Source organism: Antedon mediterranea, chromosome 5 (assembly GCF_964355755.1).
Source record: "Antedon mediterranea chromosome 5, ecAntMedi1.1, whole genome shotgun sequence".
NCBI classification, from domain to species: domain Eukaryota; kingdom Metazoa; phylum Echinodermata; class Crinoidea; order Comatulida; family Antedonidae; genus Antedon; species Antedon mediterranea.
This window is the reverse complement of record NC_092674.1, coordinates 1,029,702-1,049,645: the sequence shown is the minus strand read 5'-3', so window position 1 is coordinate 1,049,645 and position 19,944 is coordinate 1,029,702. Positions and strand designations below refer to the sequence as shown.

The following is a 19,944-nucleotide window of genomic DNA, read 5'->3' as shown; positions in this document are numbered from 1 at the left end:
ATTGATTTATCTATCAAACAAAGAGTTAAAGATTTTAGTCTGTTTATATACTGAAAACAAAATATATATAAACATGAACAATTACAGACATTAGAAGAAACTAAACATGGTATTTCGCTGCAGAACAGAATCGGTAGAGAAAATAATAAAGTATAACGACTAGCAAGAAAAGTAGGGCGTTTGATCCAAAATAAATTTGAGTATATTTAATTTACAAAACTTATAAAAAAGTAATTAAGCTGAGCTTGTTTATTATTAAATTGGTGGTCACTTCCCAGCGTTAGATGCATTTTGACTTCTGTATTAGAGATATTAAGTACCAAATGTTATTGAATATGTCATATTGCAATTGCAGCTTTACTTCCATGGTTTTCTCCTCCTTTGTAAAAGGAACATTCAAAGAATTGGTTTACGTTTTCTATACAATTTTATAACATAAGTCACATACCATTACTCTCAGGTGACCAATTACATTTTCTACTTTCTTATGATAGAGTAATTATATACAAGCATCATAAATTTAATTGTTTGCACCATCAAAATATGTATTATCTAGAAGGTAGTTTTTGAGCTAGGGTCTTTCGTTAAAGACATGTTTTATTCAACTCTTGGTTCCAATTAGCAATAGTTTATGTATAAAATATAGTACGCACCAATACTACACGTTCCATTCTGGTTTAATACGTAATCATCTCGACACAAACACTCGTGGTTGTTGTTGGCTGCCGCTGATACACAGTGTGTTCGCAGGTATTACCATCGCACGGTGCTGAAATGACAACAAGGAATTGTAAGCGCTGAGTCTACTAATTGTGTGTATCTGTATTTCTTATTGTTACTAAGGATTTATGATCAGTACATTTTTTAGAAGTAAAGCACTACACTAATGTCGTTTTTGCATGTTTAAAAAAGTGCACGGTAGTGCTTCCCAATACTTAGTTAAGACAAAAAATATCCCTCAATAACATTCATAAGTTTAAATTTAAAAGAGAACTGAGCAAAAGTCTAAAAATAAATCATTCATTTTTGTGGAAACTGTATGTCACATTACTTGGTACTCATTTAAGCATACAATGACGTCACATTTTGAAGTAATAAATCAGATTACATAGTTATAAATCGAGAAAGTGAATTTACTTACACGTTACGGGTTGTGATTGGATGTTAGGACCAGCAATACATAAATCGTACAGGTCGATCTCGCTACCAAACTCATACTCGAATACCAATACATTTGGAGAAACTTTGCTGTAATAACGCATAAAATCTTCGAAGATCGAAGATGATCCACCGACAAATATATACGTCTACGAGTTGGTTAAATGTAACTTTAAAAAATTGGTATAAAAAGTATTACTGGATATCATTGTCATATCTGCTTGCAAAAAATATGAAAGATTATAATATGATATTATGTTACTCACTTCATCCACAGCAATATACTATCAAATACACCCAGAGACTTTGGTAATTAGTATGTTACTCACTTCATCTACTGCAATACTATCAAATACACCCTGAGAAGTTGGTTCCGATACTTCAGTTCGTCTTCCATTACCGTTAAGATCAGAAGATTCAACTTTAATTTCATTTGCAGTATTGTCAGTCCAATAAATTCTGATAAATTAATTATTTTTTAATAATAATTTTGACAGTTGCATAATTTCGCAGTTGTGTCGAAAGGATTGGTTAAATCAAGCTAGAAATCACAGTTTTACGAAACCATTTTACAAGCACTCAAGTGCATCAAATAGTGCATTGTATTCAACCATGAAGAACTTTACCCGAAATTTACCCTATGCTTTTAGAGACAGGAAATTACAACATAAAAAACTAAAAGCATCGAAATTTCATTTGCAGGCTTTTAAGTGTTGGTATTATTGTTTAGGCAAAACTATCTTTCATTTTGAGTTAGCACTGTAAAATTATAAAGCAAATAATTGCCAGTTTTCACATGAACAATTTTCAGGTATTTTTTACTAACATTAGTAATCATTTAACAGTTTTTATGCAGAAAATTAGAAAGAGCGAAATCTCAGAAAGCAAAAACTTGTGAAGGGCTAACCAGTAACAGAACTTACTTAAAGCAAACACTTGTGAAGGGCTACCCAGTAACAGAACTTGCTTAAAGCAAACACTTGTGAAGGGCTACCCAGTAACAGAACTTGCTTAAAGCAAACACTTGTGAAGGGCTAACCAGTAACAGAACTTGCTTAAAGCAAACACTTGTGAAGGGCTAACCAGTAACAGAACTTGCTTAAATTTTTTTAATAGACCTATTTAACTATACATATAGAGAAGAAAACGTCTCTCGCTAAATGCCGAATATTTTCTTTCTTGGTAATTTAATGTATTCGTCAAAAAAAAAACTTAATCATAAATCTTAATTATAGATTCTTTCCATCCATAATAATTTAATTTTTAATTACAATCCATTAAAATCTCAATTGTTTTATTTAGCAGTTGAATGGATCTTACCATTGATCTTGGCATTTTTCTGAAAATACCCAAGAATGACATGACAAAAAATAATAATATGTCATAGGAAATATATGTGTTTTAGTGTACACAATCAAAGCGTTACCTGCCTAGTATCGTGTCTACAGCTATAGACCTCGGTTCAGTCAGCCCATCAACGATTATAATTCGGTTGTGTCCCGCCATTGTTGATCTTTCAATCTTCGGTGGATATTGGTCTCCTAACTCGGTCCAGAATAGATAACTTTTGAGACACAATTAAAAGTCAACCTTATTAACAATCAATGTTAGTAGGCCTATTTGAAGTGAAAATCCTGGTTTTATTTATTTATTTTTAATTTTTTTTTTTGTCTTTTGTGGATTCTTCCCACTTTTATTTAATCTAATATAAAAAACGTATCATTCTTTAACCATTTTTTATTTGTTCACTTCTTCTTCCCCATAGAAAATTTAAAAATTTCCTTTTTAACAACAGGGAATACATTGGTACATCTATTATACTATCGTTGTATATAATTTTTAATGTATTTTTTTTAAATTTTAAAATGTTATCATCCCAATTTGTTTGGTATCGTAACCAATAAATATCCCTAAAAACTTGATTGGTTCTTTTGTCCACAAAATGTTAAATGGTGCGGTGTCATTATCTACTAGAATCTTTTTTTGTTTTTTGTTTGTTTAATTTGAATTCCGATATGTTACATCCTGGTTTTATACAAGAACCGGTAATTTCTCTTCAAGCTCAAAATAGGTTATTTTCATTAAGAAAATAATTTATATTATATTGTTTTTTGTCTTTTTGCTTTTCAAGACTTTTCAATAAGCGTAATATTTTAAAATTTACTCTTGATATTTCAACAAAATACATCCCCTATTTACGCATTAATATTTTTATTATTATCATTATTTATTTATTTTATTATAGGCTACAAAATTATTAGTTTAGTTATGTTTTGCTCTTTGCCGAGGTGGTTTTACGGTGTTCATATGCCTAATTAATACATACGTTTGTTTACTTTTCATCAACCATTAGATTAGAGTATATTTAAGTAAATTTCTTTCTTCTCACAATACTTACCCTTTGTGAGGATAACAAGCTATTCCAGAGGGTCTTTCAATATTCACATCAGCAATGGTGACTTCTCCTTCTCCCATATAGTTTGTCATTTTGATCCAGTTGTACCCCTCATCCACCCAGTACACATTTTTCGCTAACCAGTCAATCGCCAAACCATTCACTCTGCCATATGTACCAGCTTCAATCGATGGTATTGAGTAATCCGATTCTGCAGTAATATCAGAGGCCATGTATATCCAATGGTTGGTCAGCTCGTGGAATGTGACATTTCCGTCGTGGTAATCGACTGCCAACGCCGAGAACCGAAAGGCAAGTATGTACGGAGGACGTGGAACTGTGTAAAGTTTTTCAAATTCTAAATTTCGGTCATTTTCATAAACTTCTGGATTAGATGAAATCCAAAAAATGGCAGCATTAGACCTACTTTGGTCAAATATGGCTAAGTATAGTCTGTTATCGTCTCCATTAACTGTGAACAAAATATAAAAATGTTTATTTTTCATAACAAATCATGAATACAATAAGAGGTGGAGGCCTATGATTTTTAAAACATTTGAGAAATAGATGAACAATGATTACCTGTGTAAAGAAAATCTAATATTCCTACTAGAAATATCCGGTAGGTACTGAACATGATGAAGGTAGGTACAAACACGTACGTATAATTATATAAAGTTGTGTGTTATAACTACAAAATCTACAGTTTTATACAGTACTCATAATGGGTGGATCAGCTAATTTATACTACAATAGCTAATAATTTTGATGTATTTCCTCCTTGGATTGTGAAAAACCTATCAGAGCATAAAACAGTAAAGTGGTAGAAGTGTTAGCAAATAGCGTAAAACTAATTTAGGGAGTAAATCATATTGCGCATGTTACGGAAATAAAATAAACAATACAAATCACGTAGCATGGTACAAACAAATAGCGATAGAAAATAAAAAGAAAATGACATACTTTTTAAATCTTAACTTACCAACTTTGAATATTCTTTCACCATCCAAGTGCTAAAAATAATGAAATTTACCAGATATCCATAACTTCAATTTTTTATCCTCAAAACAAAACCCATTATTATTAATTATCATATTATTAATGGAATAAAGCACGATATAAAATAGATGACTTATCCGTCAGAGAGCGAAATGGTTTTCCTTAAATGAGAGTTATGAATTTATTCTCAACATCAGCCATGTAACACGACATAGAACAAAAAGTGTTTCAAACTAATGTAATCGTTTATACCATTGATAGAACCATCAAAAGATTAAATATCAGCAAAAACTTGTAATTACCAAAGAGATTGAATTAATTTGAATGAATTACATGCCGTTCAATATAGTATTTACAAAACCATGCCATTGTTTTTATACTGTATGAGATTTCCTTCTAATGTCCAATTTGGATTCCATTAACGAATAGTTATTAATAACTTGACTTTTTGACTGTTCAATTTAGCCCAGTAATGAGATGTATTTTGCTTAAAGTTAGATTTGTCCTTATCGACTACAACAATCACTGCAGGCTATAACTTAGTGAAGTCGTCCACTAACTTAGGTCTACAAAATATACAATTTACCATCCAAAATAATGCAAAAAATCGTTTTAAGAAACGCCCGTTACGTTATATATATTACTGTAATTAAGTGTACTGAGTAGCAAAACAAACAGGTACGGGTGGTTTAAAAAGCAAAGAGGAGCAGTCAATTTAAAAAATTGGTAATGCGCCAAGTCTGCTAAATAATGTAAAAGTTACGTAGGCTAGTCCTCTTTAAAATATATCATCTGAAATCAAATATTTATATACTGGAATGGATATGTAAAGTGTCTACTTTCAAAGCCACTGCGTCACTCTAGCATACAATAGGTCTACATTAGCAAACCATTGTATAAAACCGTCACGAATGATTAACAAACATATGACCATTTTCTACTTACAATTAATAGTGCATCATTTGAGGCATATTTTACTAGTATTTATCGTAATATATAAATAGTCAAAGTAATGGGTAGGAACATTATCAGAAAAGTAATCTATATTACGCCCATCCTTGAAAAGCAAAAATTGCCTGCCAAAGTATATTGTAGGTGACAATTCTACAGACACAGATATTTGCATATCATCATACCACCTGAAAGTAAAACTGAGCATGTGCAGAAACGCGTTGTATTATTTGCATATCAATGGTATTAACAATAGTGCGAACTTTGTTCACAGGCTTTGTGTTACACAAGTTCCACCATTGTGTTGATCGGTTATTCGTCAACAAGTATTTTCACAAACCATCAAAGCGATGCTGGGTTCACAAACTATAGTTAGCATGATGTTTGTTACGAATACCGTTCCCTCATTCTATGATTATTGGAGGAACTCTATACATAGTTTTAAGAACATAATTTATGACAGTTGTAATAGTCTGATTCAAACCACAGTTAACGTACTTTCACAATCCAAACGACCGTATATCAGCATTGAAACAAATTAATATTTTAGGATATTGTAGGTTTTTTTGTTGTTTTATTGTTAATTTCCTGGTTAAATGTTTTTTCTTTTTTTTGTATGATTTCTATATTGATTTGCTATCCGACAAAATGGAAATGAATGAATGAATAGAACATAGAAGATGTAATTGATGAGGAAACATGGCGTCGATTTTAGACTCGTGAAATGACTTACTTCAATTTTTAGTTGATGGTGATTGGAATATTTGTTAGTAAAGAGTTATTATGATGCACATTTTTTATTACAATTATTATGTACGTTTTTAATGGTGTTTATAAATTGTTATGAGATAAATAGTTCATTATGATTTCTTAAGTTAAATAATGGTAGTACCAAAGAATGTATCACTATAGAGATCCTGAATATACAGTAAATGTTTAATATAAGGTAACTTTATAAAATACAAAATGATGATTATTATTATTACTACTAATATCATATCATTTAAAATGTATCATGGAGGAAATGTTTATTTATTTCTTCCATGCTAATGCTCCATGTATCGGTCTGTTTGGTTAAGGTCCGCGTAGTCTGCAATATGCTTATTTGTATCCTTCCACAATAATGTCGTTCCTGAATATAATGAACTATGCCTTTTTACATTTGGCGGTTACATTCTGCGTATTTGAACCCTTGCTACGTATTCTACGTCTTAAACAGTATACGTACACATAAGTGAATGTTTTGAGGTTTTTATTCATGTATGTTTTCTAATTTCATCGTACGATATTTAAAGACCCCTTCCCTGCAATTTTGGACGTTTTTTGGAAAATAATACATATATATCACTTTAAAAACATTAAACCATGTCATTCCTTGTCTTAAATGTACGTTTTATGGTAAATTATGATAAAAAGTGAGAAACAATGCACTACCTAAGTAGCTCGCGGCGATCGACCTCTCGTGGACGGTCTCAGGCCTAGCCTAGCTAGGCTTAGTTTTGTAGGCCTAGCTGGTAAACATCGGTAACGTACGAACATCGTACGCTAGCTATATACCTAGCCTGACGTTGTATAGTTGCTGCATTAATTGTCTTTCTATTTTTGCCAGACTCCGTTGATACAAATTGGGGAAAACCCGGTATTTTCGCTGAAAAGTTAGGAGTCTTCCATTTGTTTTGGCTTCACGATCGATCGAAAAGTGGGCGAATTACAGGTGAAAAACAACAATATCAATCCGCGCGCAATGCATTTTGGGATTTATAGCGGGCCGCTATAATTATTAAAATCGATTTATTTTTCACATTTTTAACCGTTTAAAGACGAAAAAAGTTATCGCAATAGGACCATATAGTATTATTTTTACATTAAATATAGTTTGTGATCTTAAATTAGATCTAAAAAACGTAGGGAATGGGGCTTTAATTTTAATTAAATGTTAAATTTAATGTTTCTATTTTTATAGCAATTTTAACTAATTTTGTCAGTCCTTGACTGTCATTTTGTAATATATTTTTTATATACCGAATAAATAAAAAAAAAATAGAGCTGCATAGGCTGGATATAGAAAAAATATCAAAATCAAAAAAGTTAAAACTGCCTTAATATAAGTTTATTTTTACGACATGTTTCGGGCATAGCCAATCATCAGGTGAAGAGAATTGTAACAAAGGATAACATAATTATATAAGTCACAAAATTACATAATAAAACAAATCAGCCAATCAAAGATGTTAACCAACATATTGTATTATACATAATATATATAATGTTATGAGATAAATTATATATATACATAATATCTATCTATCTATCTATGTATCTAAATAAATGTCTTCTTTTTACGGTACATTCTGCGTTTATATGACAAGGTGGGAGGCGTATGCGCCGACACAATAAAAGTCTAGCAGTAGGCTAATATATAAATAATAATGAATGAGATCAAAGATGAAATTCTATTTTTCATGTAATCTAAGAAAATTAAAATGATAGAAGATTTCAAATGGAATTTCATATCTTACCAAATGAAATTACTTGTAACATTCCGCGAATATAAAAGCATTATTTATTTATGTCATAAAACCCAGACGGTCTCTCAATATCCACCTCAGCAATCACCGCTTCCCTTTCTCCCATATAGTTGGTCATTTTGATCCAGTTTTACTCCTCATCTACCCAGTACACATTATTTGCCAACCAGTCAATCGCTAAAGCGTCCACTCGACCAGATTTACTGCTTTCAATATCTGGTATCGAAAACATAGATTCTGAAGTAATATCAGGGGTTAAATTTATCCTGTGGTTTGCCTGTTCGTGGTACGTTACTGCCAACGCCGAAAAACGCATAGACACAGGTGATGACGGCATGTACATATTTATTGGATATTTGTAAATTTTAGTCTAATTTTTGGTCATTTTCATAAAATTCTGGATTAGATGAAATCCAAAATATACCAGCATTCCTTTCACTTTGTCAAAAACTGCTAAGTACAGTCTATTATCCTCTTCTCCAACAACTGTGAGCGAATATAAAAACTAATATTTTATTTAAAATATATATTTAATTTTAGAAAGCTTGTAAAAAGCAAAAACTGAAATGAACAACTTTATACGGTTTTAAAGTCATCAATCGTGTGCTTCATTTACGTACTAATAGTTTTAACTAGGCCTACCTATAACAAATTATGAAACGAAAAAACCTCGAAAACTGCCTCTACTTATAAAGAAAAGTTCATAAAAACTGTAAATTAAATATTAAAACCTGTGCGCTGATAGAGAAATAAATGAATACCGGTTACCTGTGTAAGGAAAATCTAACAATCCTGCTAGGAATAATACCAGCAAAGTACTGAACATGATTAAGGTAAAAACAACAAACACACAGGTATGTATAAAGCTACAATTTAAACAGTACTTATAATCCATAAAAAAGGTGGATCGACAAAATAGGCATTATTAGCCAATCATCGTTTTAGGTATCTCATCAATAGATTGTGAGAAGCCTATTAGAGCATAACAAGAAGCGTGTGAAGGCAAGTGGTTGAAAGGGAAAATAATTTAGGAGGGTACAGCAACAATGTGGAGAATGCTAGGCCTACTGGAAAACTACTGGAATACATAAACCAAACATTTCTTTTTCAGTAACAGTACATTGTTTCATAACAACTCCCAGGTATACAACTTGAACAATATTTCATTGTTTTCAATACTGATCCAAATAATTTTGCTTTTCTGCATGAACTATATATTTCATTCCAATGTCCAATTTGGCTTCCAAAAATCTTCTTAAAAGTCCAAACAAGATGGCGTTCGACTCAGAATATCCAATTTAGTTTCCAGCAATTAATGGAATAATTGTTTCTCTTCTCGACTCAGACTACAACGATAAGCATGGATAGGCTAGCTTACTTAAGCCCCCTCTACCAGCCTTCGCCTACACAATACACAATTTACCAAAAATCATGCAAAAGATCTTTAAAATGACTTTATTGAATTAAGTATTACCTTACAAGCAAGGAAATTCTTCTTTCCGGATTGGCAAACAACGGTACTTGTGGATAACAAATAATCAACATAATAAAGAAACAGTAAGGCAAGTTACATTTTGACCCGTCATAGAAGAACCAGCGAGTTGTAATTAATTAGTTAGTTAATTACAACTCCCTGGTCAATGAGAAAAATTCATTTTTTATTATGAATTTTAAAAGAACAGGTTGAGTTCAAAAAATTGAAATCAAATATTTATATAATGAAATGAGATCTGCAAAATCATATATGTTATTTATTTTCAATGAATTCCATCTCAAAGCGGCTCCATCACAGTCTATAAATAAACAATAGGCCTTGATTATCAAACCATATCGAATGCAACCGTCTCGACTGGTCGATTAATAATGTGAACCTTTTGAAATAACATTATTATACAGGAATAGTAATACATCATTCATTGTTCATTCGGTTGAAGTGCACTACTGTTTATTATACTTAATAGATAAAATTTACACAAGATCTACAGTGTCAAATGCCATGTATAGGTCTCTAATTAAAAACTCCGAGTTTTATCATAAGTCCCTCATCAAATTTTAAGGTCCGGCCGCGATTTTTTTTTTCGTACATAATAATAATACCACATTTATATAGCGCCCTTTTCATGAGTAATCATGCTCAAAGGCGCTTTACAAGCATTATTACCCCAGTATTTTTTGGGATCAAACACGTATGGAAACATACTCCCATAATGCAGCCGGTAACCAGCGCAAAGTTGTGTCTAGATCTAACTGGGTACCCATTTAAACACCTGGGTGGAGAGAGGCAACGTAAGTAAAGTATCTTGCCTACGGATACAAGCAATGCGGCGAGAGTTGGATTCGAACCTAGGTCTGACGATCGGTAGTCCAACGTCCAACACACTGCGCCACACGCCCTCAAAGTTGGGGACCCCTTAATGAAACGTCACAAAATAAACATGAATAATTCATCAGTTAAATTTTCTTGTTCCGTGTGCACCCAAGCGTATAACAACAAGAAGTGATTACACGACACAACTGCGATACGATTCTAGGCCTATCTCCGCTGTGGTTGCGGCGTGCGATTTCATAAAATAGCGGCGTTTTGTGTGGATTGTCGAAATAATCAGCCTTTAGTTTATGATAGAGTTTTTAATATAATTATTGTATTACTAAAGAATTACGTGTTAAAATTATAGTTTCTATTAATACTATTAGGCCTAATTATTATTCTAGTAGTCTGTGTGGGTGTGACGTGTGTGTTACTGTTAGGTATGACACAGTCCGAGTAATAAGTCAGCAAATTTAAACAATTACATTACACAAAAATACATTTTTTATTCTCGTGGTTCTAATCTTTCCATCTCATGTGTTCATATACGCGCATTTTTAAAGTTCCTTTGAGTACATGCATATTGTTTGATAATAAAATAGCAGAATTAAAAAATTACAGTACACAAATTATAAACATTCTTCTTGTGGGTCTAAGCTTTCTATGGGCTATGTCTAATTACTATTTAGTTGAATGTGTCTTGCCTAGCTGTCGATTAGCCTCGACACATTTTGCATAGGTTGGTGTATGTGTGAAGAAGAGTGCGAGAAGGCAATCACATGAATTGACCTAGAATCCTAGGTCTAGAAAGAATCGTATCGCAGTTGTAATCACTTTTAGCTATACGTCCGTACGCTTGGGTAGACACGGAACAAAAAAATTAACTAATGAATTATTCATGTTTATTTTGTGACGTTTCATGAGGGGTCCCCAACTTATGTACGAAAAAAAAACTCGCGGTCCGGCCGGCACGTGAGCGACTGTATGGTACATAACGTTATGCAGATTTTTTATCCTTTTGCTGATAAAATAAAAGCAATTATTTTGCCTAATAACATCAGGCTCTCAACTACAACGCAAAGTAAAATAAAGGGTGGTTGGCTAATAGCAACTGACACTGGCAAAATATTTTTCTCGGGTGATCAAATTTTGTGCAATTTATGTTTACACTTCGCAAGTTATGGGGTGGATTTTACGCCCTGAACTGATCGGTTAGTGGTTCTTGCGCATGAGCGCTAAAAACAATTTCATAAAAGTCTGTAATTAATTCGCTTTATGCTCTGTTTTTAGTCATAGTGTATATTTTTTTGTATTTTCTGGCATTTTGTCAGCGGCAAAGCTGTTGGTCTTATTTTAACTCGTTGGCGAAATCAAGTTAGGCCTATAATTGTTTGTTTATTAAAGTTGAATAAAGAATGTATATGGAAGGATATGACACGGAAACAATTTAACTAAATATCACTATTATTATAGCTAAACAATACTAATAATAATGTAATTATGGCGATCATGATAAAGTTAATACGGATTTTATATATGTATACAAAACTGTGAAGAAAAACTGTAACTCCCTATAATGCACAAAGTACCGCGTATTCTATAAGCGTATATATTGTAGAGGTTTTAATTAGGAAAAAACAAAATTGAGAATACTTAAGAATCCCAAACTACAAAATAACATGTCAAGACATCGACATATAATACCAAAATTAAGTTTACCAGAAAATATTTTTAAAACTATATAATAGTTTATATAATAGAAACAAACTGTAAGCCTCCTAGTAGTAGCACCTCCTACAAAATGGTGGACTTGGTTCTACTTAATTTATGGAATGTTTGATGGTCTAGCGATACCACCAGCAATAAATACAACGGTAGTCTCACGAATTTCCACATTGGTTATCGGTTGTTGTGGTGGTTTAATATTGGCTGGGCTTGCTGCTGGCCTTGCAGCTGCTGGTCTATTAGTATCACCGATGAATACATTGTTATCATGTTCATCATTCTCTGTCAATTCCCTTCTGTTTTCTTTACTGCGTTTGAACCTGAATGAATATATCCCCTTTGATCTGAAATATATGAAATTCAATATAAAGTATTATTGTATATTTTCGAAAACCAAAAAACTTCCTTACAAATTTCTTTTCCAAAAGTTACCTACCCAAATTTATAAATCACAATAACGATGACAATCAAAATGATCACAGCAATTAAACCACCTACCACGGCACCGATGTTCAGTCCGCTGTTCTCTACATCATACAAAATAATTTAAAATAAATATATTAAACAATACAGTAAATAGGTTAAAATAGTATTTCCCCAACATCATCCTCTCTCCCGACACCATATATTCTTCCAAATATTTTAACGGAGAAAAAATGTAAAATAGGCGTACCCGATTCATCGTCCTGTATTGTCAAAGGTGCTGTAAAACAAAATATAATTAATTACATTTCAACGAACTGAGCTTATAACATACACACGATTATGCAACTACGCAGTATAATAAACACGGTTTACATGTTCTTGGTTGAGTTGACTCGTCGGCGATGGCGATAGCGGATACAAATGAATCCAACATTATGGAACCTTCGTGTTCTCCAGTTGGCTTGTGAATCGCTTCAACCATTCCACTGAATATACCGAGTGGTTCAGCTAATATCAGAAAGTCCTATACAAATAAATTAATTTAAATATTGGATATAAATTTGCTAAATTAAGAAAAAGTGCATACAAGCAAGGATAACTAACATTAGGATGAGAGGATCGAGAGTTTCGAAACTTTACCATTTTTCAATATATCTAAAATAGGATCTACATCATTGTTGTTGTTATTTCAACCATCTTATTTTTTATCGTGAAAAAGCCATAATACTATTTTACCTGATAACTGGTTATATCTATGGCGGCATATTTACTTGTTCCAATAGTTTGTTTATTGTTTCCATCATAATCAGTTGAGTATATCAGTCTACTATCTGATCCTACCATGTAGATCCTTTAGAAAAAACAGAATATAATTTATAATTTTCGTCTTATCAGCTAATTTATTTTTTTAAATGCCTATAATATTAATGAACGCGTTGAGTTTACTTGCATTACATTCTCACCTATTCAACTTTAGATCAATCGTCATTCCTGTTGGTTTCTGGAGACCTATGTCCGCCAGATCTCTTCGATTTGTAAAATCTAAGTCACTCCTAACGACCTTGGCAGGTGATGTTTCCTCTGTCCAAAACATGTACCTGTTGAGTAATAATAAGAATAAACACTAATAGGCCTATAGAGTTATATAAGGCTCTGTCTACACTATCAAACTGGACATGATGATGTCATATCACTACAATATTTGGGCACATCACACCTTTTTTGGGCACATCACACCTTTTTTGGCGAACTAGTTTGATAGTGTAGACAGAGCTTAAGGTTGTTTACATAAATCTTTCCACTTAAGTATTAAAATGTATTGTTTAATAGTAAATTTAAAAACAAGTCTTTAAGATACCTTGCGAAAGGATCCACCGCAATGGCCGTTGGTTTAGTGACGTCATATTTGGTAGTTAAATCATTTCCATCATACTTCATAGATCCACGACTCTCAGTTACATAGTCAACATAATAAAGAGTAAGTGTTAGCCAGTCAACCGCCATGCCTTCAATGACAATTATAAAACCATATTTATGCTATTTTGAAACAACGAACAAAATAATATACCCATTGAAATTATAAGCCTATATAGTTTTGTAGCTCCAATTACGTTGTTCTCATTAACATTTCGCACGGCCTGAGCTTCCACTGTAAAATTTGAAAAAATTAATTAAAAAAAAACATTTTACCCTCAATCTGTCCGGTATTGTATTTATGTATTGAAACACTAAACTCTCCTCCTTTCACCTTTACGACAAATATTTCTTTTCCCAAATCATCAGCCAAAAACAACAAGTTACTGTGTGTGTCAACCACTAATGCTGTCGTCCCATATGGAGGTGATCCACTAAACAAATTGTGAATGTAGGCATCTACTCCATGAAATGATAGCCAATCATGGTGCAGTATAGTTGGATCAAAAGAGGATATGGCGTCTGTTTGTCCTATCACGCAATACGGCGGGTAATATATTGATTTATCTATCAAACAAAGAGTTAAAGATTTTAGTCTGTTAATAAATTGAAAACAAAATATATATAAACATGAAAAATTACAGGCATTAAGAAAACTAAACATGGTATTTCGCTGCAGAACAGAATCGGTAGAGAAAATAATAAAATCTAACGACTAGCAAGAAAAGTAGGGCGTTTTATCCAAAATAAATAACTTATAAAAAATAATAGTTTATGTATGAAATATAGTACGCACCAATACTACACGTTCCGTTCGGATTTATTACGTAATCATCTCGACATAAACATTCATGGTTGTTGTTGGCAGCCGATACACAGTAGTGTTCGCAGGTATTACCATCGCACGGTGCTGAAATGACAACAAGGAATTGTAAGCGCTGTGTCTACTAATTGTGTCCCTTCGTGGCTTTATTTCTTATTGTAACTAACGATTTATGATCAGTACATTGTTTAGTAGTAAAGCATTGCACTAATGTCGTTGTTGCATGTTTATACAAGTGCACTACCGTGAACTTGTATAAACATGCAACAATACTTAATTAAGACAATATATATCCCTATAAATTTAAAAGAGAACTGAGCAAAAGTCTAAACATAAATCATTCATTTTTGTGGAAACTGCATGTCACATTACTTGCTAATCATTTAAGCATACAATGACGTCACAGTTTAAAGTAATAGTTTAGATTACATAGTTATAAATAGTGAAGTGAATTTACTTACACGTTACAGGTTGTGATTGGATGTTAGGACCAGCAACGCATAAATCGTACAGCTCGATCTCGCTACCAAACTCATACTCGAACACCAACAAATTTGGAGAAACCTTCCTATAATAACGCATAAAATCTTCCGAAGATGATCCACTGACAAATATATACGTCTACGAGATAAAAACAAGTTGGTTGAATTTAATTAAATTAATGGGATGTAAGTACAAATATACACCCAGAGACTTTGGTAATTATTATGTTACTTACTTTATCTACTGCAATACTATCAAATACACCCAGAGACTTTGGTAATTATTATGTTACTCACTTCATCCACTGCAATACTATCAAATACACACATAGACTTTGGTAATTATTATGTTACTCACATCATCTTCTGCAATACTATCAAATACACCCAGAGACTTTGGTAATTATTATGTTACTCACTTCCTCTACTGCAATACTATCAAATACACCCAGAGACTTTGGTAATTATTATGTTACTCACTTCATCCACAGCAATACTATCAAATACACCCAGAGACTTTGGTAATTATTATGTTACTCACTTCATCTACAGCAATATAATTCAAATACACCCAGAGACTTTGGTAATTATTATGTTACTCACTTCATCTACTGCAATACTATCAAATACACCCAGAGACTTTGGTTCCGATACTTCAATTCTTCTTCCATTACCGTCAAGATCAGAAGATTCAACTTTAATTTCAGCTGCAGTATTGTCAGTCCAATAAATTCTGAGACAATTAGTTATTTTTTAATATTAATTTTCACAGTTGGATAATTTCGCAGTTGTGTCATAAGGATTGGTTAAATCAAGCTAGAGATGTAATCGCAATTTGTACGAAACCATTTTACAAGCACTCAAGTGCATCATAAGTGCATTGTATTCAACCATGAAGAACTTTACCCGACATGTACTGCTGATGCTTTTAGAGACAAAAAAAAAACAAACTAAAAGCATCGACATTTTATGTTTAAGTGTTGATATTATTGTTTAGGCAAACCTACTTTTCATTTTGATTTAGAACTGTAAAATTATAAAGCAAAAAATTTGCCAGTTTTCACATGAACAATTTTCAGGTATTTTTTCTTTAGTTTGCGTTGTTTATCTAGCATTAGTAAACATTTAACAGTTTTTATGCAGAAAATTAGAAAGAGCGAAATCTCAGAAAGCAAAAACTTGTGAAGGGCTAACCAGTAACAGAACTTGCTTAAATTCTTTTAATAGACCTATTTAACTATACATATAGAGAAGACAACGTCTCTCGCTAAATGCCGAATATTTTCTTCCTTATAATTTAATGTATTCGTCCAAAAAAACTTAATCATAATCTTAATTATAGATTCTTTCAATCCATAATCATTTATTTTTAATTACAATCTATTAAAAATCTGAATTATTTTATTTAGCAGTTGTATGGATCTTACCATTGATATTGACATTTTTCGGAAAATACCCAAGAATGACAACAAATAATCATATATCATAAGAAATATGTGTGTTTTAGTGTACACAATCAAAGCGTTACCTGTCCAGTATCGTGTCTACAGCTACAGATCTTGGTTCAGTCAGCCCATCAACAATTGTAATTCGGTTGTTTCCCGCCATTGTTGATCTTTCAATCTTAGGTGGATACTGATCTCCTAACTCGGTCCAGAATAGAAAACTTTTGAGACAAGATTAAAAGTCAACCTTATTAACAATCAAGGTTGATATTTGAAGTAAAAATCTTGGTTTTATTTATTTATTTATTTTAATTTTTGTTTTGTCTTTTATGGGTTCTTCCCACTTTTATTTCATCTATAAAAAAACATCATTCTTTAACAATTTTTTATTTGTTCCCTTCTTTTTCCCCATAGAAAATGTAATAATTTCCTTTTCAACAAGAGGGAATACATATATTGGTACATCTATTATACTAGCATTGTATATCATTTTTAATGTATTTTTTTATTTTAAAATCTTATCATCCCAATTTGTTTGCTCACATAAGTTGGTATCGTAACCAATAAATATTTCTAAAAACTTGATTGGTTCTTTTGTCCACAAAATGTTAAATGGTGTGGTGTTATTATCTACTAGAACCAACCCAGATCCCTTTTTGTTTTTTTTTTTGCTTGTTTAATTTTCATCCCGATATGTTACATCCTGATTTTAATTTGATCAAAATGGGTTATTTTCATTCAGAAAATAATTTATATTATATTGTTTTTTTCAATAATCATAATATTTTAAAATCTTGGTATTTCAACAAAATACATCTCTTCTTATTTACGCATTAATATTATTATTATTATTATCATTATTTATTTTATTATACAAAATTATTAGTTTAGTTATGTTTTGCTCCTTGCCCAGGTGTTTTTTCGGTGTGTATGCCTGACCTAATGCATACTTGTGTTTACTTATCGCAGGCGATAACATTCATCAACCATTAGATTAGAGTATATTTAAGTAAGTTTCTTTATTCTTCTCACAATACTTACTCTTTGTGAGGATGACAAGCTATTCCAGACGGTTTCTCAAAACCCATATCAGCAATGGTGACTTCTCCTTCTCCATTATAGTTAGTCATTTTGATCCAGTTGTACCCCTCATCCACCCAGTACACATTATTTGCCAACCAGTCAATCGCTAAACCGTTCACTCTACCAGATGTACCAGCTTCAATCGCTGGTATCGAGTAATCAGATTCTGAAGTAATATCAGGGGCCATGTATATCCAATGGTTGGTCAGCTCGTGGAATGTTACATTTCCTTCGTGGTAATCGACTGCCAACGCCGAGAACCGAAAGACAAGTGATGATGGCATGTACGGAGAACGTGGAACTGTGTAAAGTTTTTCAAATTCTAAATTTCGGTCATTTTCATAAACTTCTGGATTAGCTGAAATCCAAAAAATGGCAGCATTAGATTTACTTTGGTCAAATACTGCTAAGTACAGTCTGTTATCTTCTCCATTAACTGTGAACAAAATATAAAAACGTTTATTTTTTATAACAAATTATGAATAAAATAAGAGGTTTAGGCCTATGATTTTAAAAACGTTTGAGAAATAGATGAATAACGGTTACCTGTGTAAAGAAAATCTAACATTCCTACTAGAAATATCAGGTAGGTACTGAACATGATGAAGGTAGGTACAAACATGTACTGTACGTATAAAGTTGTGTGTTATAACTAAAAAAGCTAATTATACTACTAGCTAATAATGTTGCTGTATTTCCTTCTTGGATTGTGAAAAACCATAAAGCATAAAACAGTGTTGGCAAATAGGGTAAAATTAATTTAGGGAGTAAAGCATTGAGCATGTTACGGAAATAAATCAACAAATCACTTATGCAAACAAAGAGTAATAGAAAATAAACTTACCAACCTTGAATATTCTTTCACCATCCAAGTGCTAAAAATAATTTCTGAAATTTACCAGATATCCATAGCTTTCACAATTTTTATCCCCAAAACAAAACAAAAACACCATTATTATTAATTATCAAATTATCAATGGAATAAAGCACGGTATAAAATAGATGACTTATCCGTCAGAGAGCGAAATGGTTTTCCTTAAATGAGAGTTATGAATTTATTCCCAACATCAGCCATGTACCACGACATAGAACAAAAAGAGTTTCAAACCCAAATCATCGTTTATACCATTGATAGACCCATCGAAGGATTAAATATCAGCAAGAACTTGTAATTACCTAAGAGATTGAATTAACTTGAATGAATTACATGCCGTTCAATATAGTATTTACAAAACCATGCCATTGTTTTTATACTGTATGAGATTTCCTTCTAATGTCCAATTTGGATTCCATTAACGAATAGTTATTAATAATTTGACTTTTTGACTGTTCAATTTAGCCCAGTAATGAGATGTATTTTGCTTAAAGTTAGATTTGTCCTTATCGACTACAACAATCACTGCAGGGTATAACTTAGCTAAGTCGTCCACTAACTTAGGTCTACAAAATATACAATTTACCATCCAAAATAATGCAAAAAATCGTTTTAAGAAACGCCCGTTACGTTATATATATTACTGTAATTAAGTGTACTGAGTAGCAAAACAGACAGGTACGGGTGGTTTAAAAAGCAAAGAGGAGCAGTCAATTTAAAAAATTGGTAATGCGCCAAGTCTGCTAAATAATGTAAAAGTTACGTAGGCTAGTCCTCTTTAAAATATATCATCTGAAATAAATATTTATATACTGGAATGGATATGTAAAGTGTCTACTTTCAAAGCCGCTGCGTCACTCTAGCATACAATAGGTCTACATTAGCAAACCATTGTATAAAACCGTCACGAATGATTAACAAACATATGACCATTTTCTACTTACAATTAATAGTGCATCATTTGAGGCATATTTTACTAGTATTTATCATAATATATAAATAGTCAAAGTAATGGGTAGGAACACTATTGGAAAAGTAATCAATATTACGCCCATCCTTGAAAAGCAAAAACTGCCTGCCAAAGTATTGGTGACAATTCTACAGACACAGATATTTGCATCACATCATACCACCTGAAAGTAAAACTGAGCATGTGCAGAAACGCGTTGTATTATTTGCATATTAATGGTATTAACAATAGTGCGAACTTTGTTCAGAGGCTTTGTGTTATTCCACAATTCTGTTGATCGGTGTATTCTTCAACAAGTATTTGCACAATCATCAAAGCGGTTCTGGATCACAAACTATAGTTAGCATGATGTTTGTTACGAATA

The 19,944-nt window shown here is 32.2% G+C and overlaps 1 protein-coding gene across 1 annotated transcript; it reads right to left on the bottom strand.

Annotated features, from left to right (window-relative positions):
* Positions 1 to 11,722: 11,722 nt before the first annotated feature.
* Positions 11,723 to 18,186, bottom strand: LOC140050298 (low-density lipoprotein receptor-related protein-like). The gene is made up of 13 exons (XM_072095421.1): positions 17,695 to 18,186; positions 16,737 to 16,874; positions 15,812 to 15,941; positions 15,188 to 15,347; positions 14,700 to 14,813; positions 14,180 to 14,470; positions 13,848 to 13,995; positions 13,453 to 13,587; positions 13,226 to 13,340; positions 12,863 to 13,013; positions 12,738 to 12,767; positions 12,501 to 12,591; positions 11,723 to 12,408 (listed from the first exon to the last, which is right to left on the bottom strand). The coding sequence occupies exons 1-13, from the start codon at positions 18,018 to 18,020 to the stop codon at positions 12,165 to 12,167; spliced, it is 2,073 nt and encodes a 690-aa protein (XP_071951522.1). The 5' UTR covers positions 18,021 to 18,186; the 3' UTR covers positions 11,723 to 12,164.
* Between the last annotated feature and the right edge of the window lie 1,758 nt (positions 18,187 to 19,944).

Bases quoted from the DNA above. Each gene is read 5' to 3' on its own strand.
- LOC140050298 (XM_072095421.1), bottom strand. From the start codon at position 18,020: ATGCCATCATCACTTGTCTTTCGGTTCTCGGCGTTGGCAGTCGATTAC. The intron at 16,875-17,694 runs GTAAGTATTGTG...TTGTCTCAAAAG, and splicing joins GCTTGTCATCCTCACAAAGA to TTTTCTATTCTGGACCGAGT. The intron at 15,942-16,736 runs GTAACGCTTTGA...TAATTGTCTCAG, and splicing joins GTAGACACGATACTGGACAG to AATTTATTGGACTGACAATA.